The sequence below is a fragment of the Adiantum capillus-veneris genome, chromosome 8 (assembly GCF_014529385.1).
Source record: "Adiantum capillus-veneris isolate H3 chromosome 8, ASM1452938v2, whole genome shotgun sequence".
Taxonomy (NCBI): domain Eukaryota; kingdom Viridiplantae; phylum Streptophyta; class Polypodiopsida; order Polypodiales; family Pteridaceae; genus Adiantum; species Adiantum capillus-veneris.
This window is the reverse complement of record NC_140938.1, coordinates 100,811,800-100,829,541: the sequence shown is the minus strand read 5'-3', so window position 1 is coordinate 100,829,541 and position 17,742 is coordinate 100,811,800. Positions and strand designations below refer to the sequence as shown.

At 41.0% G+C, this 17,742-nt stretch overlaps 3 protein-coding genes across 3 annotated transcripts; all 3 read right to left on the bottom strand.

The window, feature by feature from the left end:
* Nucleotides 1-9,349: 9,349 nt before the first annotated feature.
* On the bottom strand, nucleotides 9,350-10,888 carry LOC147452644 (uncharacterized). Its single transcript, XM_086519282.1, has one exon. It carries the CDS (start codon nucleotides 10,886-10,888, stop codon nucleotides 9,350-9,352), a length of 1,539 nt encoding a protein of 512 aa, XP_086375408.1.
* Nucleotides 10,889-11,562: 674 nt separating this feature from the next.
* Nucleotides 11,563-12,228, bottom strand: LOC147452643 (uncharacterized). The gene has a single exon (XM_086519281.1). The coding sequence runs from the start codon at nucleotides 12,226-12,228 to the stop codon at nucleotides 11,563-11,565; it is 666 nt and encodes a 221-aa protein (XP_086375407.1).
* Nucleotides 12,228-13,982, bottom strand: LOC147452642 (uncharacterized). The gene has a single exon (XM_086519280.1). The coding sequence runs from the start codon at nucleotides 13,980-13,982 to the stop codon at nucleotides 12,228-12,230; it is 1,755 nt and encodes a 584-aa protein (XP_086375406.1).
* Between the last annotated feature and the right edge of the window lie 3,760 nt (nucleotides 13,983-17,742).

Below are 17,742 nucleotides of genomic sequence, written 5' to 3'. Positions count from 1 at the left end.
GGAGATCCTCACTAGCCATTCTACAATAGCTATTTGGACAGATTCTGGATGTTCTTCGTAATTTTCACCCATCTTGATTCCGGTCATTGCTTGCCCCACTTCTTGTTCACGAGGAAAGAGCAATCCCGCGAGGGTGTTGTACAAGTCCTTGGTTCGTGGTTTAAGAAAAATTTCTATTCATCAGCCACTGCCATGCTTTTCGCTCTGGAACTACATGCAGGTAGCCAATATTTGTCTAGTCATTCTCTATTGTATAGCTTCTACTATTGTTGTTCCAAAGTAGGCCCAGACTCAAATGGAACCTTCTCGTGGGCTATACAGTTGTGAAAGTCAGTCTTTGCTACTTTGTTGCGGCAAGAAACTTGTTGTGCCTCCATCGTCTCATGATTGTTACCACAAACTTGGCACACTGGGCAGGGTGGATTCTGCTACAGATGAATGTGTGGTGAGCGAGAGAGAGAGAGAGAGTAAGCGAGCCCGTGCAGGCGCACCTCCTAGAGCGGAGTGCTATGCTTGGCATGGCAAAAGAGAAGAGAAGAGAGGAGAGAAGAATGAGATGGACACTGGGTGCAATCTCCCCTTGTGCCACAAGAGTGACCATTTTCCTCTTGCACATATATTATTTATAGCTTTCTTGAATGGTCAAATTGAGTACAAACTGGCTGGCCGGTCATAAATGGCTAAAGATCACAAAAGAGCACTTGAATAATAAAATTTATAATATATATATTTCCACTCGCATAGGCCTAGCTTAGTCCAGGCTTTTCCACATGTCAGCCGGCAAAAATAGTAAAATATCAATTCCATAGCCCTTGTTGAGGGAGAACTTGATTCTAGTGTTAAAGAGAGAGATTAACACTAATGTAATAGAAAATCATAAAGTAGATTGATAACAAATTGGATGCAAATGGTATATACAAAGTGGCCTCAAATAATGGGTTATGAGTGGGATATGCTTGGATACTAAGTGTGTAGATTAGGCTTTTTTTAGAGAGTAGAGGGAGATCATCTGATGATGTTAGAAATTATGTCAAAGTGTAGGCTTCCAAAGTAGAGGGGGTTTCCTTTGGTGATGTGGATGTGTCACACACCCCAACGAGCCTTCTTGTGTGTGTCACATTAGCACCCAAAAAGTAGAAAGGTATCCTCCCTCACAGAATTTAACAACAGGGTGTAGGATCAAAGTCAAATATCCTCCCTAGAGATTTTCAACTAGGTGTAGGATTAAAAGCCTTTCCCTATAGAATTTAGCAGTAGGGTATAAGCCAAATATACATTCCCCTACATAACGATAAGAAACTAGGTGGTAGGTCAAATACAAATAGGGCTTGTACATCTTTGATGTCAAAAGGCCAAAGGTGAATGCCTACTTCAAATCTTGAAAACATTTTGTGCTGTGTTTTGTTGCCGATGTCCGCTACAAAGTGTTGGTGTCGTTAATACTTCTCTTCCCATCAAAATCATGCCCAAAGTTGTCAAAGCAATTGAATGCTGATGGTGGTATAGCATACAAATCAAAATTCTGTGTAAATAATGTGCTAGTGAGGACCGTCTTACCCAAAATCAGACAGTGTGTGATCCTTGTACAATTTTATTTTATTTTTAGGCCAAATGTTCATGCTTTGATCCAATGCAAAGGTGAATGCAACTGGAATTAGGGAGGGGGAATGGGGGAACACACCCAACACACACGCATAGGCCTCTCTATAGCTCAAAGCATTCACATCACCCATATCCTCTCAAAAAACACCTTCAAAGCTAACAATCTACCAAACAGGCAGCCACTTGCACACACTTTGATGCACAAACGTGCGAATTGTAGCTACCCACATGCACTTCATAGCTTGCTTCAATCCACACACCGCTGCCTCACACAAAACCACTCTCTCACTTCCATTTCACACACAAAAAATTGGCATGAGGGGAACACACATCCACACTGGCACAACACAAAAGTAGCAAAAGTACAGAAGGGGGCGGGGGAGAAACGACACCCAAAAAATTCTATCAAAGCTTTACCATACTAAAGAACCACCATATACAACTTGGCTACATCAAACAGTGCACCCACATGGTTGCCGGGTAAGAAACACACAACTTAGGGACTTGCAGGCACACTCCTCCGCACAAAGAAGCCCACCCAAAAACGCAGACACTCACTCTTGGCTCTCTGCAGAGCTGGCTCCTCAAAAATCCTAGGCCAAAAAGAATTCAAAAATGGTACAAAAATGACCTTTATAGGGGGTCTCAACACAATTTTGGAATCTGGCCTCTGATTTGCCCATCTGGCACTCTATTTTGGAATTTTGGGTGAGGTGCACGGCCTTGATTTCATTTGCTCTCTCCATGCTTGACTTGATGGGGGGGGGGGGGGGGGGGGGGGGGGGATGGACACTAGCAATGTCGCTTGCACCCCCTAGATTTTTTGATTTTTTTCCCCTTTGACCTCTTTCATTTTTACCCCCTTTGGAACTGCTCTCTTTGACCCACACCTTGAAACTTCCCTCTGTGTCTGGCTTGCTTTCAAACTGCCTTGGGATTGACCCCTTGATGGGCTTGAATCTAACCACCTTTGACTACCGGCTGAGCTTCCCAAGATTGTCCCATCCCTTCTTGGTGTGCACATGCACCAAGAAGAGGATCCTAGTCGGTGGAGATTTCTTGCTGTCTCACCACGTTTTTGGAATGTAGAAAATTGCTAGCCCACCATGCAGCTTCTGCTTTCAACAAAAAGCCACTTGTCTCCCCTATCTGTTTGCAACGGTGCCTAGATGGTGGCGACCCTGTATTTACCAAAATATGTATGTGGTCATCGTGCGCTGCAGACCTGTACGTACCCCACCAAGCTTTTGGTCGCCGTTTGCCCTACATGTGCGCTAACTGACAGCTATTGGCGGCCGGTATGGCTACTACCGCCCCACATGTGGGCGAGATCGTCTTTCTAACTGGTGCAAATCCCTTGCTGTGAGGAATGGTTAGGACTTCGCATGTGAGCATGCTATTCTCTCTCATATGAGCACCTGAGGGGCACACTAGTGCGATCTCTAGTGCTCCCTTCGTAAGTGCTTTCCAACAGTTTAGGCCCTAACATGCACATGAGTGACTGATTACTATCTTGCCATGTATCCATGCCGTAGCACCTCCATTCGACACACTCAACACCAAAACTAGCGCTCAGCACCACCCGCGGTGCACGAGCAACAATCGCGATCTACCTACGGAGCAACGCTACAAGGGGAACTCCTCTCCAATTCGGGCTAATGAAGAGCCCGCATTGCATCATAAATATATATATAGTGACCTCTAGACTCCTACTATTATCTACGGGCTCATTCAAGTGCCATGTGGCAGCCTACGGTGCTCTAGGCCCCTTGGGCTCCAAAATCCCCACTCCATGCTTAGAAAAGTAAATTCTTTTGTACCACTTTTTAAGTGATGCCATTTCTTGCTCCGGGATTGCAAACCTGAACCACAAAGCCTGGCCACATATTCACCTGGCCAACTTTAATTCCCTCCGGCCTTGCTGCACTTAGACTTCCCAGTGACTTCCAATCGGGGCTGCTAAAAAAATGAAAATCCATTTGGCACCACTCCTCCTTCCACTGCTCCAAAATTCATCCATCAATTTCTTGTCCACCGAGAATCTGATTAACAAGCAGTCACTTCTTGCTGACTTTACATGGTGCATACTACCTGTTGGAACCTGGTCAAGCCCCCAAAACCACCATATGGCACGTCTTCCAATGCGGTCAAGTGGGCACATAACCGGCCTCCGATAAACTTTCAATTGGCCATGACTTGCACTCTAGAGCTACGATTGATACTCCGAACTCTGATGCCATATGAAAGGGAACTGTTATGGTAAAAATGCTAACGACCTGTTTATGGTGGTGATTTTATTGTATTAATTACAAGATGTTAAACAGAGAGATCAACACTAATGCAAATAGCAAATCATAAAGTAGATTGATAACAAATTATATGCAAATGGTGGGGATAGAAAGTGGGCCCAAATGATGGATAATGAGTGGGGTATACTTGGATACAAAGTGTGTAGCTTAAGCTTCTTTTATAGAGAAGAGGGAGAGCATAGGCAATGATGTCAAAGTGTAGGCTTCCAAGGTAGGGGTAATTTCCACTACTTGGTGGTGGGGGTGTGTTACACAACCCAACACATAGTGCATAGGAGTTTTGGCTAAGCAAAAGTTTTCATGGGTCATGGATAAAATTAGGTGTAAGATCAGAAGATGGGAGTATATGCTTCTCTCCTTTCCACCATAGTAGAGTGAAGAAGTAAACTCATTCATGATCTTGTACTTATCCTTCTTCCCACCAATCTTGAAAATGACCAAAAGAAATTGGAAAGAGTTCTTAAAACTTGTGAAGAAATTTTTGAGAGAAAATAATTCTAAAGATGCTTTACCATGGTAGTGGGAATGTTGGGAATGGGTTGCTAGACCCAAGGAGCAGGGGGAATTAGAATTCTCATGTGCCAAGCTTATGGTGTCGCCAACGAACCAAAACCATGGCATGGTTTATGATAGACAAAGTGAAGCTCTACTCCAAAGGGGCCCATGGAAAGGAGTAGGTGTTCATGAAAAACTACTCGTTCCACATTGGTGGGCCAATGTAAATCTTGGTGGCATCACAAGGGAACTAGTATGCAAATGTGCCAAAGCATCAAAAACCCTAGAATGGAGGGAATCAACTAGATACTTCAAGAACTCCATCCCCTTGGTTGTGGAATATTGGAGGAAGCTCTCTTAAGTTTTTCTAGAGAGAAGTCTCTAGAAAAACCAATAACAAAGGTTTAACACAACTAACTTAATTTTAGGATCGAAGCATCTCAAATTGGAAGATGTAGATATAGTGATTATCCAATGGAAACAAAAGTCTAATGGTCAACAAAGTGGTTGGTAATCTGAGTTGTGTGTTCTAGTTCTTATTTGTGAGGCAGAATTTGAATGAAATGTAAGGCACTGGCCCAAGAACAAGAATGTCGCTCTAGCACAAACAAGGGGAACAGACAAAATACTCATCTATAAAGTGGACTGATTCTCCCTGCTCAACAAACAATGGAGACTGGTGTGGCGAGAGTCATAATGGGCGGTAGTTGTAGGCAACATATGGAATCCTCCATGGACTAGCATAATGAAGTTTTTCCTTAAGAAGATTCTATGGGGGGCAATACCAACTAGGATCAAGATAAAAGCTAAAGAGATAAGCATGAACATCTACTCAAGACCCTCTTCATCCTTTCAAAGAACATGGCCGAGAGGTCTTGTGAGTAAAGTATGCAAATGGTTGTAGAAGACATGAAAAATCTATTTTTTCAAGAATGAACTAATTCTAGTAGGAAAGATTTAGAAAAATCAAGGCATTCTCATTTGCACTCAGATTGTCTACTTTTGCTATCTCAAGAAAAGAAAACTTGGAAGTCAAGAAACATTCTAGTCTTCAAAAGAAACCCTGCAACAACCAAGTTCAAAGATGTCATCCATGAAATCAAGGAATGAATCCTTTTTGTAGGAAAAAACAAGGGCTCTGCTAAGTGGAAGCAAACACTCCTTGACATAGACACTTAAAACGCTGTAACTATGGGATAGCAACTACCATTTGAGATAGCATCTCAAATCTCAAATGGTAATTGTGTAAATGTCTATATGAAAGCCTAAGCATGTATCCTTAGGTATTTTTTGGCTCCTCAAGGCATGGTTTGTGATGGATGCTTTTTGTATTTTCTGAGACAATATAACTCTTCCACGCACATTGTGAGTACTAGTACGGCCAATCGCCTTCGGCGGCCTATTGCGTGCAAAGGGGATTTTTTTTAGTTTTGGATTTTAGTCTTCAAGTCGCAGATTGTGACACGTGTAAAGGGCTCTCCCTTCTGCCATATTATGTTAGTAGATGGGCGAAAAAAGAAAAATCTTTCGATCTATAGATTAAAATTGGAAGCCATTAAAACATGTAGAATTTTTCCAGTTTTTCTTCAAGGCAAGCTCAATATCTAGGTGGGAATTTGCAAATTTAGTCAGTTAAAAAAATACAATAAATCTCAATCGTTTAAACACTAGTTCAACCTATTTTTCTTTAATTCCACCCAGCTTTATCTGTCATATCTGTGACGTTGAGAAGGAATTGAGCAGATCTGTCATATATTTGGATGTTGAGACTTAGTCTACTTGATGTGCTTTTATTTAGTTTAGAACTGAGTGATGAAGTGATGGACTGGGACACATAAAAGGTCTCATCTTGTAGCATCTTGTAGCTTCGTACTTGTTTAAACATATTGAGACCAGATCTTGGAGCAATGAAAACAAGGTGAAAATTCACTATGGCCTACACAATGATACTGAGAAACAAATCATGATAAGAGGCTTCTTCATAAGAGAGAAAAATAGAAAGTGACACTACTATTTTAAAACATGCAATATGACAATAAAATATTATGTTTTTTGGAGAGAAAGTGTAACAATGAACTATTTAGAACACAATATATTCCAAAAGCATAAATAATAGTGACTGAAAAACACTTGTAAGCATTGTAATTTGTAAGAAATTGAAAAAAAAAAGTGAAAGAGGATGAGAAAGATTGTTCCTCTTTTTAAAGAAAGAAGTACACAAATGTCAACACCCTCTCACAAAGGCCTAAAAAAATAAATAAAAATAAGTTTATTATCATGAGCTTGCCATGTGGCACTAATCGCAAGCTTTATCCAATGGTCTAGAGATGCACCTAAAATCCAACCCTTTATTAAGGACTACTTATGTAGTCCAAAAATTGGATCAAATAAAAACATTATTTGCACATGGCTGATTTTGAAGTTGTACTTATGTGGAGATTCATATGTTGACTTTAAAGCAAGATTTAACAACAAAAAAGGAACATATTATTGTCATTTCTTATGTTGTGCTGCACGTCTTGCTCCTTCTGAAGAAACATAAGAATCTACTCATTGAATTGGATTGGCTATAGACTCATTGCCTCACATGAAGGCAATGCATTTCTCATGCATTTGTAATTTCTCATGCATTGCCATTGAAGCACGCATGCCCGCGTATGCACGTCCGATGATGCAAGTAAATAATAATGGATGCTTCTCTTGTCATCAGTAACATGGAAAAAACTATAAACTTCCTTTGATTGTGACACAAAACACAGACATATTTATGGGTTTGAAGGTTCTAGTTATAGTTATTTGCCATGTAGTCGATTCAAAGACATACAAAAATGCCACCGAGCCACCTTGAATAAAGTAATTGGTCCAACTTTTGAGCCTTATTTTAGGAGAGCATTAGTTAGTCGATTTAATCATGTAGTTCCTTTGGAGATAGGAATTTTATTTTCACAACATGTACTAAAACGCTTTTGTGGTTAAAGTTTCACTCTTTGGTAGGGTTTTTGGCGTGCTAAAAAAAAGGCCTTGGAGAACAAGGCATCATGGAGTGCAATCATTTTAGTTTGATACCATGATGTGAGATATTATAATATTTTAATTTATGAACCATATAAGGACCTCTAGATGTCCATTTTATTAAATTGTTTTATTATTGGCACTAGTAAAACGGCGTCGTCTTCGTCGGTGGCATGGCCTCTATTATCCTCAAACTCTTTGCTCTTGGCAAATTTCATAAAAACAGGTGAACATTTACTCTCTCTCTCTCTCTCTCTCTCTCTCTATGTGTACACTGCCGAAGGAGTTGAAATCTAATATAGCCGCCCTCTTCTGGTGCCCCCTCTCTCTCTCCCTCTCTCTCTCTCTCTCCCGCAGTCATCAGGGCTATAGGACACTCTTTCATCAGTCCTCCTTCAAATTTAAAATGTAGAGGTAAATCTCAAATTTTGTAGGTGGGATTACACTAAACCTTGGTGTTTTTCGAGCATTTTCCTTTGTCTACATACTGTGTGGATTCTCTCTCTCTCTCTATCTCTCTCTCTATCTCTCTCTCTAGCTCTAGCTAGAGAGAGAGAGAGCTCTCTCTGTCCTTTCCTCTCTCTCTCTCTCTAACTCTAGTTAGAGAGAGAGACAAAGCTCTCTCTCTCCTTTCCTCTCTCTCTCTCTCTCTCTCATCAAGCATGACTCTCTCTCATGCTTGATGAGGCTCTAGTTAGAGAGAGAGAGCTCGACAGAGCTCTCTCTCTCTCTCCTTTCCTCTCTCTCTCTCTCTCTCTCATTAAGCATGACTCTCTCTCATGCTTGATGAGAGAGAGAGAGAGAGAGAGGAAAGGATGTCTCTCTCTCTCTAACTAGAGCTAGAGAGAGAGAGAGAGAGGAAAGGAGAGAGAGAGAGCTATGTCTCTCTCTCTAGCTAGAGCTAGAGAGAGAGAGAGAGAGAGAGAGCGGTACTGTATGTGTTTGAAATTTATAAGATGGACAACATGAAAACCTTTATGCAGCAACCTAAACAAAAGTCATCACAACATATTTTCAAACTAACTTCGCACTAACATATATAGAGTAACTGATATTTCCCAGGTCAAAAAATATAACATGCGTAGAGACTTAAGATTTATACGCTCAAAAGCGTAGCCTACGACATGTCCTGCTGCGGTATCGAACCACCCATGGCCCACGATGTAAAACACATCTACCAATCACTGGAGGAAGAGATCCTAACACAAAAACACGTAGGAACCAAGCACCGAGACTAAGATTCTGAGCAAGCATAACATTAATTGGACGGGTTCTGCCTAACTCTGCAATGGTGACACGTGCTCTGAATCCTCTCTGAATAGCAACTTGAATGTAGCACAGCAAGCTCGGATCATATGAAGCATGATATATGCCCACCATCAAGAATTCTGGGTAATATTGTGATCTATAGCCAAACAAAAAGCTATTAATATAGATAGATATTTTGATACACAAAAGTAATTACTTTACTATATCAAGATCAACATTGTTACCTTGCTACATCCAAGTCCTCGAGTAGATGAATCACCTGCATGGCTGTGATTGGACCCCTCCATAATGGTGGATCTAATACATAATCGTTGACTGTGAGATTGAAATTCTTTAGAGTATCGAAATGTCACAAACACACATATACAATATTTTACCTCGGACGTGTCGAGGTCGTCTCCCTAGTGTGTAAGTCACAGAGGCGTTAGGATCCATCTTCATTCATACATATACATGTACATATACAAGGATTAGAAATTCATCAAAAAGCACATGAATCATAAATCTCTAAGCAAAAATAAATCTTAGTCAATTGTTTTAGCGAATATACCTTGCTTGAGGCTACACCATGTTTCATAAGAAGATACTAAACTTATAAATGACAAAGAAATAGTTGCGAGAGTCACCGTGCTTTTTTATTGGATGAAAAATATCCAACCACGTTAAACCCCATGGCAAGGGGGTGGCAGGGGGCAGGTCAATTGCAACACCTCTTTGTAGACAATGTTAGAAGTGTATGTTCTTTGATCTCCATGTCTACTAATGCTTGTTAAGTGACTATCACCAACCACAACCTTAATGGAAGAAGAGGATCTCACGCGAGACATTGCCACATACAGTCCAAGAACTCCCAATGTTTGGCCTTGCGCCTTGTTGATTGTCATCCCAGAAGCACAACGTAGGGGAAATTGGCGGCGTCTCAAATCAAAAGGGAGACCTTCTCTAGATCCCATGACAAAGTCAATCCTTGGAATGAACACTGCATTTCCTGCATGTGACCCTGTAATGATTTCTGCTTCAATCACTTTGTTGTGGAATTGCTTACAAATCAAGTGTGTCCCATTACAAAGACCACTTCTTGGATCCAAATTGCGAAGCAACATAACTGGAGCATTCTGTTTCAATTGTAAAACATGCGTTGGAAAACCTCCCCCAAGATCTAAACTATTTACGAACTCACTTGTGAATAAAATGCTATCACAATTTGATTCACACACTAAGTCCGCACTGACATATTCCTTAGAAGTACCAGGAAATTGGTGCAAGCCCAAATTGTTTATAGCATCCACCTCCTTGTTCCGTGGAGCCAAAATTTCTGTATCCTTGAAAAAGGTTGGATGGCATGTCTGTGTTTCAAGGTCTCTATATATGCAAGCAATCAATTCTTGCAAATTATTTTGTGGTAGCATCATGCAGGCCGGAAGGGCCACATTATCAAGTATGTCCCCATCACAAACATCACCATTACCAATATCAAGTGTCCATTGCACAAACTCTCTTTCAATAACATTACTTAAACAATTGACCACTCGCATATTCTGTCTTAGATGCATGATTTCTGTACATTGCCAACTGTATAAGTGGAACAAAGATGCATTTACAATGTCTTCTCTTCCCCCTTTATGCACAACATGTAATATCTGTCTAAAATCGCCACCAAGAAGGAGAACCTTTCCACCAACAAACAACATGTCATTTTTCATGACATCGGTTACTGTCTTATCAAGAGCCTCAAAAGCATGTCTATGAGCCATGGGGGTTTCATCCCATATGATCAGTGAACTCATTCGCAACAGCTCAGCAAGTTGGCTGTTTACTTTAATGTTACATGTGGACTCAGAAGTTATATCAATAGGGATCTTGAATCTAGAGTGTGCAGTCCTTCCGTTGTCGAGAAGTTGTGCTGCAATCCTGGACGATGCACATGCCAAAGCAACTTTGGACTCTCCTCGTATCCGAGAGAGCAATGCATTGTAGAGATAAGTCTTTCCTGTTCCACCTGGCCCATCCAAGAAAAAAACAGTCCCTCTACTCATACCAGCTGCTTGTAAAACCCGATTGTAAGCTTCCCTTTGACCAACATTGAAAGATGATTCCATTCGAGCAGACAATACTCTTTGTTCCTCTCTGTTATACATGAACTCTTTAGCAAGCACTCCATGCTCACTCATAATTTGCAATGTGTGATCCACTTGGGGCATTCCAGAATAATTCGAGAGCCTCTTCCATAGTGTTGAAGCATTGTCTCTAAGTTTGTCAGAGCTTGGTTTTGTGCCATGTGTTCACAGATATTCGCATCATTTGTGTGAGCCCTCATATGATATACACGTTCCTCAGAAAGATCCTTACAGAAGCGATTCCACAATGCACCAGGATGTATTGGATCACAAAAAACCAAAATGACTACAAATAGTAGGCATAATTGTTGCCATGTTTGTTGAAAAGAAGCTTCTTCCAAACAAAGAAACCATTCATCATCAACTTGCAGTAATCCTCGTGCATTACATGTTTCTTTAAATGTGTCATATACTCGTCCATTGAAGGTTCTAATATCCTCAAAAGAAGTACATCCTTTGCACATGTTGAGTAACATATGCAAATAGTACAAATCTTCAGCATTGGGAACAATGTGGTACATTCTTCCAATCATGTCACCAATCTGTCTTTGAGTCCATGTTCTACTTGTTGCTAACTTCCAAACCCACTTTCTTGGGAAGTCTATGTACAACAAATCTTTGGCCTCCGGATATTGTTGATTTGCAACAAACCACTCAGTGAGTGTTGTCTTTTTGCTGACCTCTCCCTCCACCACACTCTGTACAGTCGCTCTGTCGCTAAAGATGACTTGATTTTGATGAGGCAAGTGAACTTGGAGCTATTGTATGTCAGGTTTCTCTTGATGCATGTGAAACCCAAGTATACACCAGATAGCCTCAAATGCTGATACATATTGAGCATTAAGATAGTTTGTAACTTCATTTACAAGCCCTTCACTATCTTGTAGAACAACAATGGCCCTATCATGTCCCTTATACACATACTTGTAGAGATATTTCACAGCAGATATAGTGGAGCAAACCTCCACATTGATATGTGTATTGTACCTTATTGACAAAAATGGATTGTATGGAACAATCCATTTATTACTCATTTGCACTTTATTACGAACAGTGTAATTTCCATCATCCCTTCTCATGTACGTTGGGTATCCATCCCTAGCCACAGTAGTCGATGCACTGAATCTTCGAGGATATTTAAAACTGCACTTTCCATCTTTCATACATGGAGCATTCTTATTCAATTTTCCAAACGGGCCATGCACATTACACCCACTGATAACATCATACAACTGTGGAAACATTACTTTATCAGGAAGCTCCGCACACACAATCTTATCATAATGCAATGTCTCTGTTGGCTTATGCTCATATGCAAGTATCAATAGAATGTGAGCATGAGGAAGGCCTCTATTTTGGAACTCAATCACAGAAATGTGTCCAATGACCTTACCAAAAATAGCTCTCTTAATCAGCAAGCCCATCAATCCTTGAACTTATGGTAGAAAACACGGGCAGTAAGATGAGGATGATCATTGGATGTCTGTCTAGGTAGTAATGCATCCTGTATCTCCTTCCATCCAGGATTGCATGTGAATGTAATAAAGAGATCAGGTTTTCCTCTGTTGCGTACAATTGCCATGGCATCCTGGTACAGCTGGTGCATATAGCGAGGGCCACCAACATACAAAGAAGGCAATACAACCCTTCTTCCAACATTAGCACCCAATAACAGTTCTCTATCATCCCTTGTTCCATCTCTTGCTCCAACCATATCTGTCAAGCCTTGATACACCTCACTGCGAAGTTCACTTTGATGATTACGAACCCACAAAAGCCTCAACTCCTCCATACAACTATATGCATCAACAATATATTGTTGCAGTAGCCTATCATCACGTGAAAGACATTGTTTCGTGTCATCTCTAATTTGCAATCTATACTTGTAGAAATCCATTGTAGAAATATAATTTGTAGTTCCATTTACTCGCTCTCTGCTTACTTCCGCTCTGTTCACTTGGGGTATGTAAGGATTCCAACCTCCTTCACCATTTGGAAATGGAAACACATATAATAGAGGCATGTATGACCTATGGCAATTTGAGATTCTTTTTAGACCACCACCCAAAAGATTCAACACAATATCACGATGGCCAATGTTGCTCTCTTCACCTTGACCAGGCATGATTGCAGCAACTTCCACACTTGTTGGAGCAACATATTGCCAGCCATTTGTATGCTTCTTAGTAATGACCATCCTAATCTTCGGAATATTGGAAGTTTGGACCATTGTAGCAAACCCCCTAAAAGCTTGAACATACGGATTTACTCGATGCATCATCGATTGCAAGATTTGCAAAAAATCTGGTTTGAGTTTTGAAACATGACTCATCCTGTTTTGCAACTCATTCTCAGTGTCAAAAAAATAAAACTGAGCAAAGCGAGGGATTTGACCTGATCGCTCTTCTGGCATCAATGGACCAATGTTATGATAAATAGATCCATGCACCTTGAAGGTATCGATTCCTTTTCTTTGGCAGAGAGATTCATCTATATGAGCTCCCAAAGAAGCAAATGCCAACACACTATTGTATGCTCTGATATGTTTCAAGAATTTTCTACTTCTAGTATTACCCTCGTGCATCAATTCCCTTAATTCTAAAGGAGGTTCACTTAATGGCGGCAAAGAAACATTTCCTGAGTTGCAACAACTCTTCCCCACAAATGTGCGAATGGTCTTTGCTTCTGTTTTCCAAGCTAAAGCACCACAAAAGGAACATGCAAAATTCAAGTTGCCTATGTTGTGAAGAAAACACTTTTCATGAGAAAGAGACAACATAGAGATATGCATCAAGGAAGTGGTCTCAGAATATAAGTAGGTGATAGATAGGCAAAGTGTCTCAACTTTGGAGTAATCTCCCTCTCTGGAGACAATAACAAGCTCCTCAAAAACATCTCCATTATTGGCTTCCAAATTGTCTTCCACTTCAATCCCTACATAACTTTGCGAGAGAATTGACTCGTTATCTACATCCAATTGAATCCTTTCCTGAGAAAATTCATTGCATCGATTCATGTTTATCAAATGCTGGCAATCTTCCAAGCGAGCCACATCAATCTCACCCAGAAAACGTCGAACTCTATCTCGCGCTGCTACACGTCGCGTAGCTCGAGAGGCTTGACATATCCTACTACATCTTGCATGTCCAGGAGACAACACCTTTGGACCAATAGCCATCTGTCCAAAAAAGAAGCCTTATAAGTACTCACAGATATATACAGGTTAGTATCTAGAGAATTAAGAAGAGAGTATAAAGAAGAGAGGATTTCCCAACTATGTCTATCTTTCTTTGAGGGAGTCAGTGAGAGGAGGCTTGCCAACCCACATGGTAAATGTCTATATACTTCTATATCTGTCTCTCTATATCTCATCTAACTACTACTAAGGATATAGTTGGGGGAGTGAGTCCATCCGATTAGCCCATTGACGATTGTCGGTGAAGGCCTGAGTTTTAGCCCCGGCAATTTTCCATTGCGGTTACAACGCACGAGTCTGCACGTTAGCCGGATTCTCGCAATTGATGCAGATGTGCCAAGTTAACCCGTTATTGGTCAACCCATTATTGACCATTGGCAACCTTTGCTCAAGCCGGATTCAAAGGTGCATCCAAATCAGCCCCGAAGTGCTTCATTATGAAGAGTTACCATGGTGACAAGTCCCCATTTGAGTTGGTAGAGTTGCATTGAGGCTTGGATTGTTGTGTACATTCCATTTACGCAATCAAAAGCAAATACCACATCGGCAATGGTGTGCATGTGATTACATTGGGAGAGACACTCTCGCTTTGCATCTACCAAAAATAGCCCAAAGCTTCTTGGCCCTACCCAAATTGGGCATATCTGGCAATCAATGCATTCAAAGAGACGGCATCCTATATAGGAAGCTCTCTCCCACTTTTTGTGCTTTATGAAGTGCTTCACATTTGTCATACCTAGAAAGAAGTCAGACATTGCACACACCTAGAATACTTTGTGTGTGTGTGTGTGTGTATGAGTGTATGTGTGTGGTGTGTGTGTGTGTGTGTGTGTGTGTGTGTGTGTGGTGTGTGTGTGTGTGTGTGTGTATGGGTGTGTGGTGTGTGTGTGTGTGTGTGTGTGAGAGAGAGAGAGAGAGAGAGAGAGAGAGAGAGAGAGAGAGTCACTGCAACATAACTTGAGAGAGAGAGAGAGATCTAGAGAGAGAGGGAGAGAGAGATTCACTACAACCTAACTTGAGAGAGAGAGAGAGAGAGAGAGGGAGAGAGAGAGAGAGTTTCAGTGCAACATAACTTGAGAGAGAGAGAGAGAGAGAGAGAGAGGGCGAGGGGGGGTGGGGAACGGGAGGTGTGACTGAAAAGACACAGTGGAAACAAAAATACTACAACTATGGAGATCCTCTGAGAATGTAGCAATCAATGCATTCAAAGAGACGGCATCCTATATAGGAATCTCTCTCCCACTTTTTGTTCTTTATGAAGTGCGTCACATTTGTCATACCTAGAAAGAAGTCAGACATTGCACACACCTAGAATACTTTGTGTGTGTGTGTGTGTGAGAGAGAGAGAGAGACAGAGAGGGAGAGAGAGATTCACTGCAACATAACTTGAGAGAGAGAGAGAGAGATAGATTTTATTATCGTCCTTGGAGGTCAAATATGACCTATGGGACCAAAGTTACATGTGATGTAGTATGTGTATGGCTGATGAGTGACTCTCGATGCTCAAAAATTGTAGTGATGAGAGTCGCAATGGAGAGCCCACACTTTGGCTGGGAGAGGAAAGTGTGTAGGTCTAAGTTATGGCTGAAAATGTGAGAGAAGCAAGTTCGGATGTGATCAAAAGCTGAGCACTCTAGTAGTGTGTGGTACTCAGACTCTCGAACTTGCAGTGAGCATAATGTGCACAATCGATTTGACTCTTCTCCATTGCCCCAACGCCCTATCTCGCATCACAGGAAATGGGAGCTAAGCCGAATTGCTGCGATAGTGCGTATCGCGGACAAGGGAATAGGCTCAAGCATGTAAGTGTGAGTACGGTTTCCTCTCTCATCGAAGAACATAGTTTTGTAGTTGGGGGCAATATAGGTGGTGTAATGTATGAAGCGTGATCCACCGGATTTCTCCCAAGCCGTAATACATTGGCGTTGTAGAAAAGCTTCATTCACTTGAGAGTCAATTGAAGCATCATGTAGCAAGTGTAATGCATCCCATCTCCCAAACCACTTCTTTATGTCTTGCATCCATCCCGTGCTCAAGATCTTGCTTTTATGCATCTTTTGAACTTTTTTGCTTGCTTCCCGTGCAATTGTAGGAAGTCGATGTGAGGGGTTTTAACGCATCTTTATCATGTACTCCACAACCCTTTCCATGCCCATAACCTCAATTGGAAGAGATCCCGACTCAAGAAGTAGGAGCATATATGGTGTTTGTGTCTTAACTTGGAGAAAGTTTGTAAGAAAACGCTTTTGGACATTCTCAAACTCTTTCCAAGTAGACTTTGAGATGCTCCCGCCCCGCCCACACTTCAACTCCATAAAGAAGAACCGGTGTCACCAATGCATCAAAAGATACTTCTTGAGAACCCAACACTTGATGTTTCCCGCATTACACATGTTCTCAAATGCATAATATGCTCTCTTTCCCGCTTCCAAACGACGCATAGCACATTCATGCCACTTGTGATTGGATGGAACCTCAAGCCAAGGTACTTAAAGCTCTCAACAACTTCAAGTGTCTCGTTGTTGTACACAATGCATGGCTTCTCCTTATGGTTGGTTTTCACAAGCATAACCTTTGTTTTGGATTCATTTACAATCAGCCCACTATGCAAGCAAAAGTTCTCAAGGACAACCATAAGCTTTTGTGCATCTTCTAAAGTGTGTGCTAGAAGAACTACATCATCCGCATACAACAAAAGCATGATTACCGCATTGCAAATAGTGACCTCTTCAATGCTTTCTTCTTGCATAAAGTCAAGTATCATTTGTTCCAATTGATCGATGCATAGACCAAAGAGAGTTGGTGACAATGGACATCCTTGTTTAACCCCAATAGTGCTTACAAAAATTTCTGAAATTTCTCTTCCCATGCGCAATTAACAAATCACCTTCTCATAGATTCGAGATATATCTCTGATTTACCTAAAATTCTTGATTTTGAAGAGAATGACTTTATTTCAGATTTGGAGACAATTCTAACTCAATGTTGGAAGAGTTTTGTCTATTTGCAAAGTATTTATGAAGCAGATATTGTATATTTTCATATGGATACAATATTTTGGATGCAATATCAGAATTCTGAATTTTTGATGCAGATATCAGAATTTGCAGAGATGAAGATGCTCTTGAAGCTGAATTTATTTTCAAGAAGATTCAGTATGATTGTTGATTATTGGTTTTACAAGTTTATCTTGTATGAGGAGGATTGGTTCTTAAAGTCCACAAAACAAAAATACAATCGCTTGCCTTTCAACCGACTTTCCTCCATGAGAACACGAAGAGTGACAAGATGATCAATGGTGCTATGGCATCGACGAAAACCCGCTTGTCCCTTTACACGCTTGTCATTCTCTTCAGCCCAATCACTCAATTTCATCTCCATTATGCACCCAAACAACTTTTCCATAAGAGACCCAATCATTATAGTCCGGTAGTTGCTTACATTCTTTACATCCTCTCCTTTATGCAAAGGCTTAACCCAATTAGTACTCCAATCATAAGGCATACCATGTTGAAGTGCAAGGTTGAACATATCACACATCCACTCATGGGTAAAATCTCCCGTCCATTTGATCATCTCCGGCTTGATACCTTAAAGATCTCCCGCTTTGCGAGTGGCCAACTTTTCAAGCCCACCGCATACATCCTCAATAGTAAAAAAAGACGGCATACATGGGAGTGAACCATAAAATGGCATTTTTTCAGTATTTGCTTGCTCATATAATTGCCTACAATGTGTGTAC

What these genes read in the sequence shown, in the direction of transcription:
- LOC147452642 (XM_086519280.1), bottom strand. Translation starts at nt 13,982, where the DNA reads ATGGCTATTGGTCCAAAGGTGTTGTCTCCTGGACATGCAAGATGTAGT.
- LOC147452644 (XM_086519282.1), bottom strand. Translation starts at nt 10,888, where the DNA reads ATGCCCCAAGTGGATCACACATTGCAAATTATGAGTGAGCATGGAGTG.
- LOC147452643 (XM_086519281.1), bottom strand. Translation starts at nt 12,228, where the DNA reads ATGGGCTTGCTGATTAAGAGAGCTATTTTTGGTAAGGTCATTGGACAC.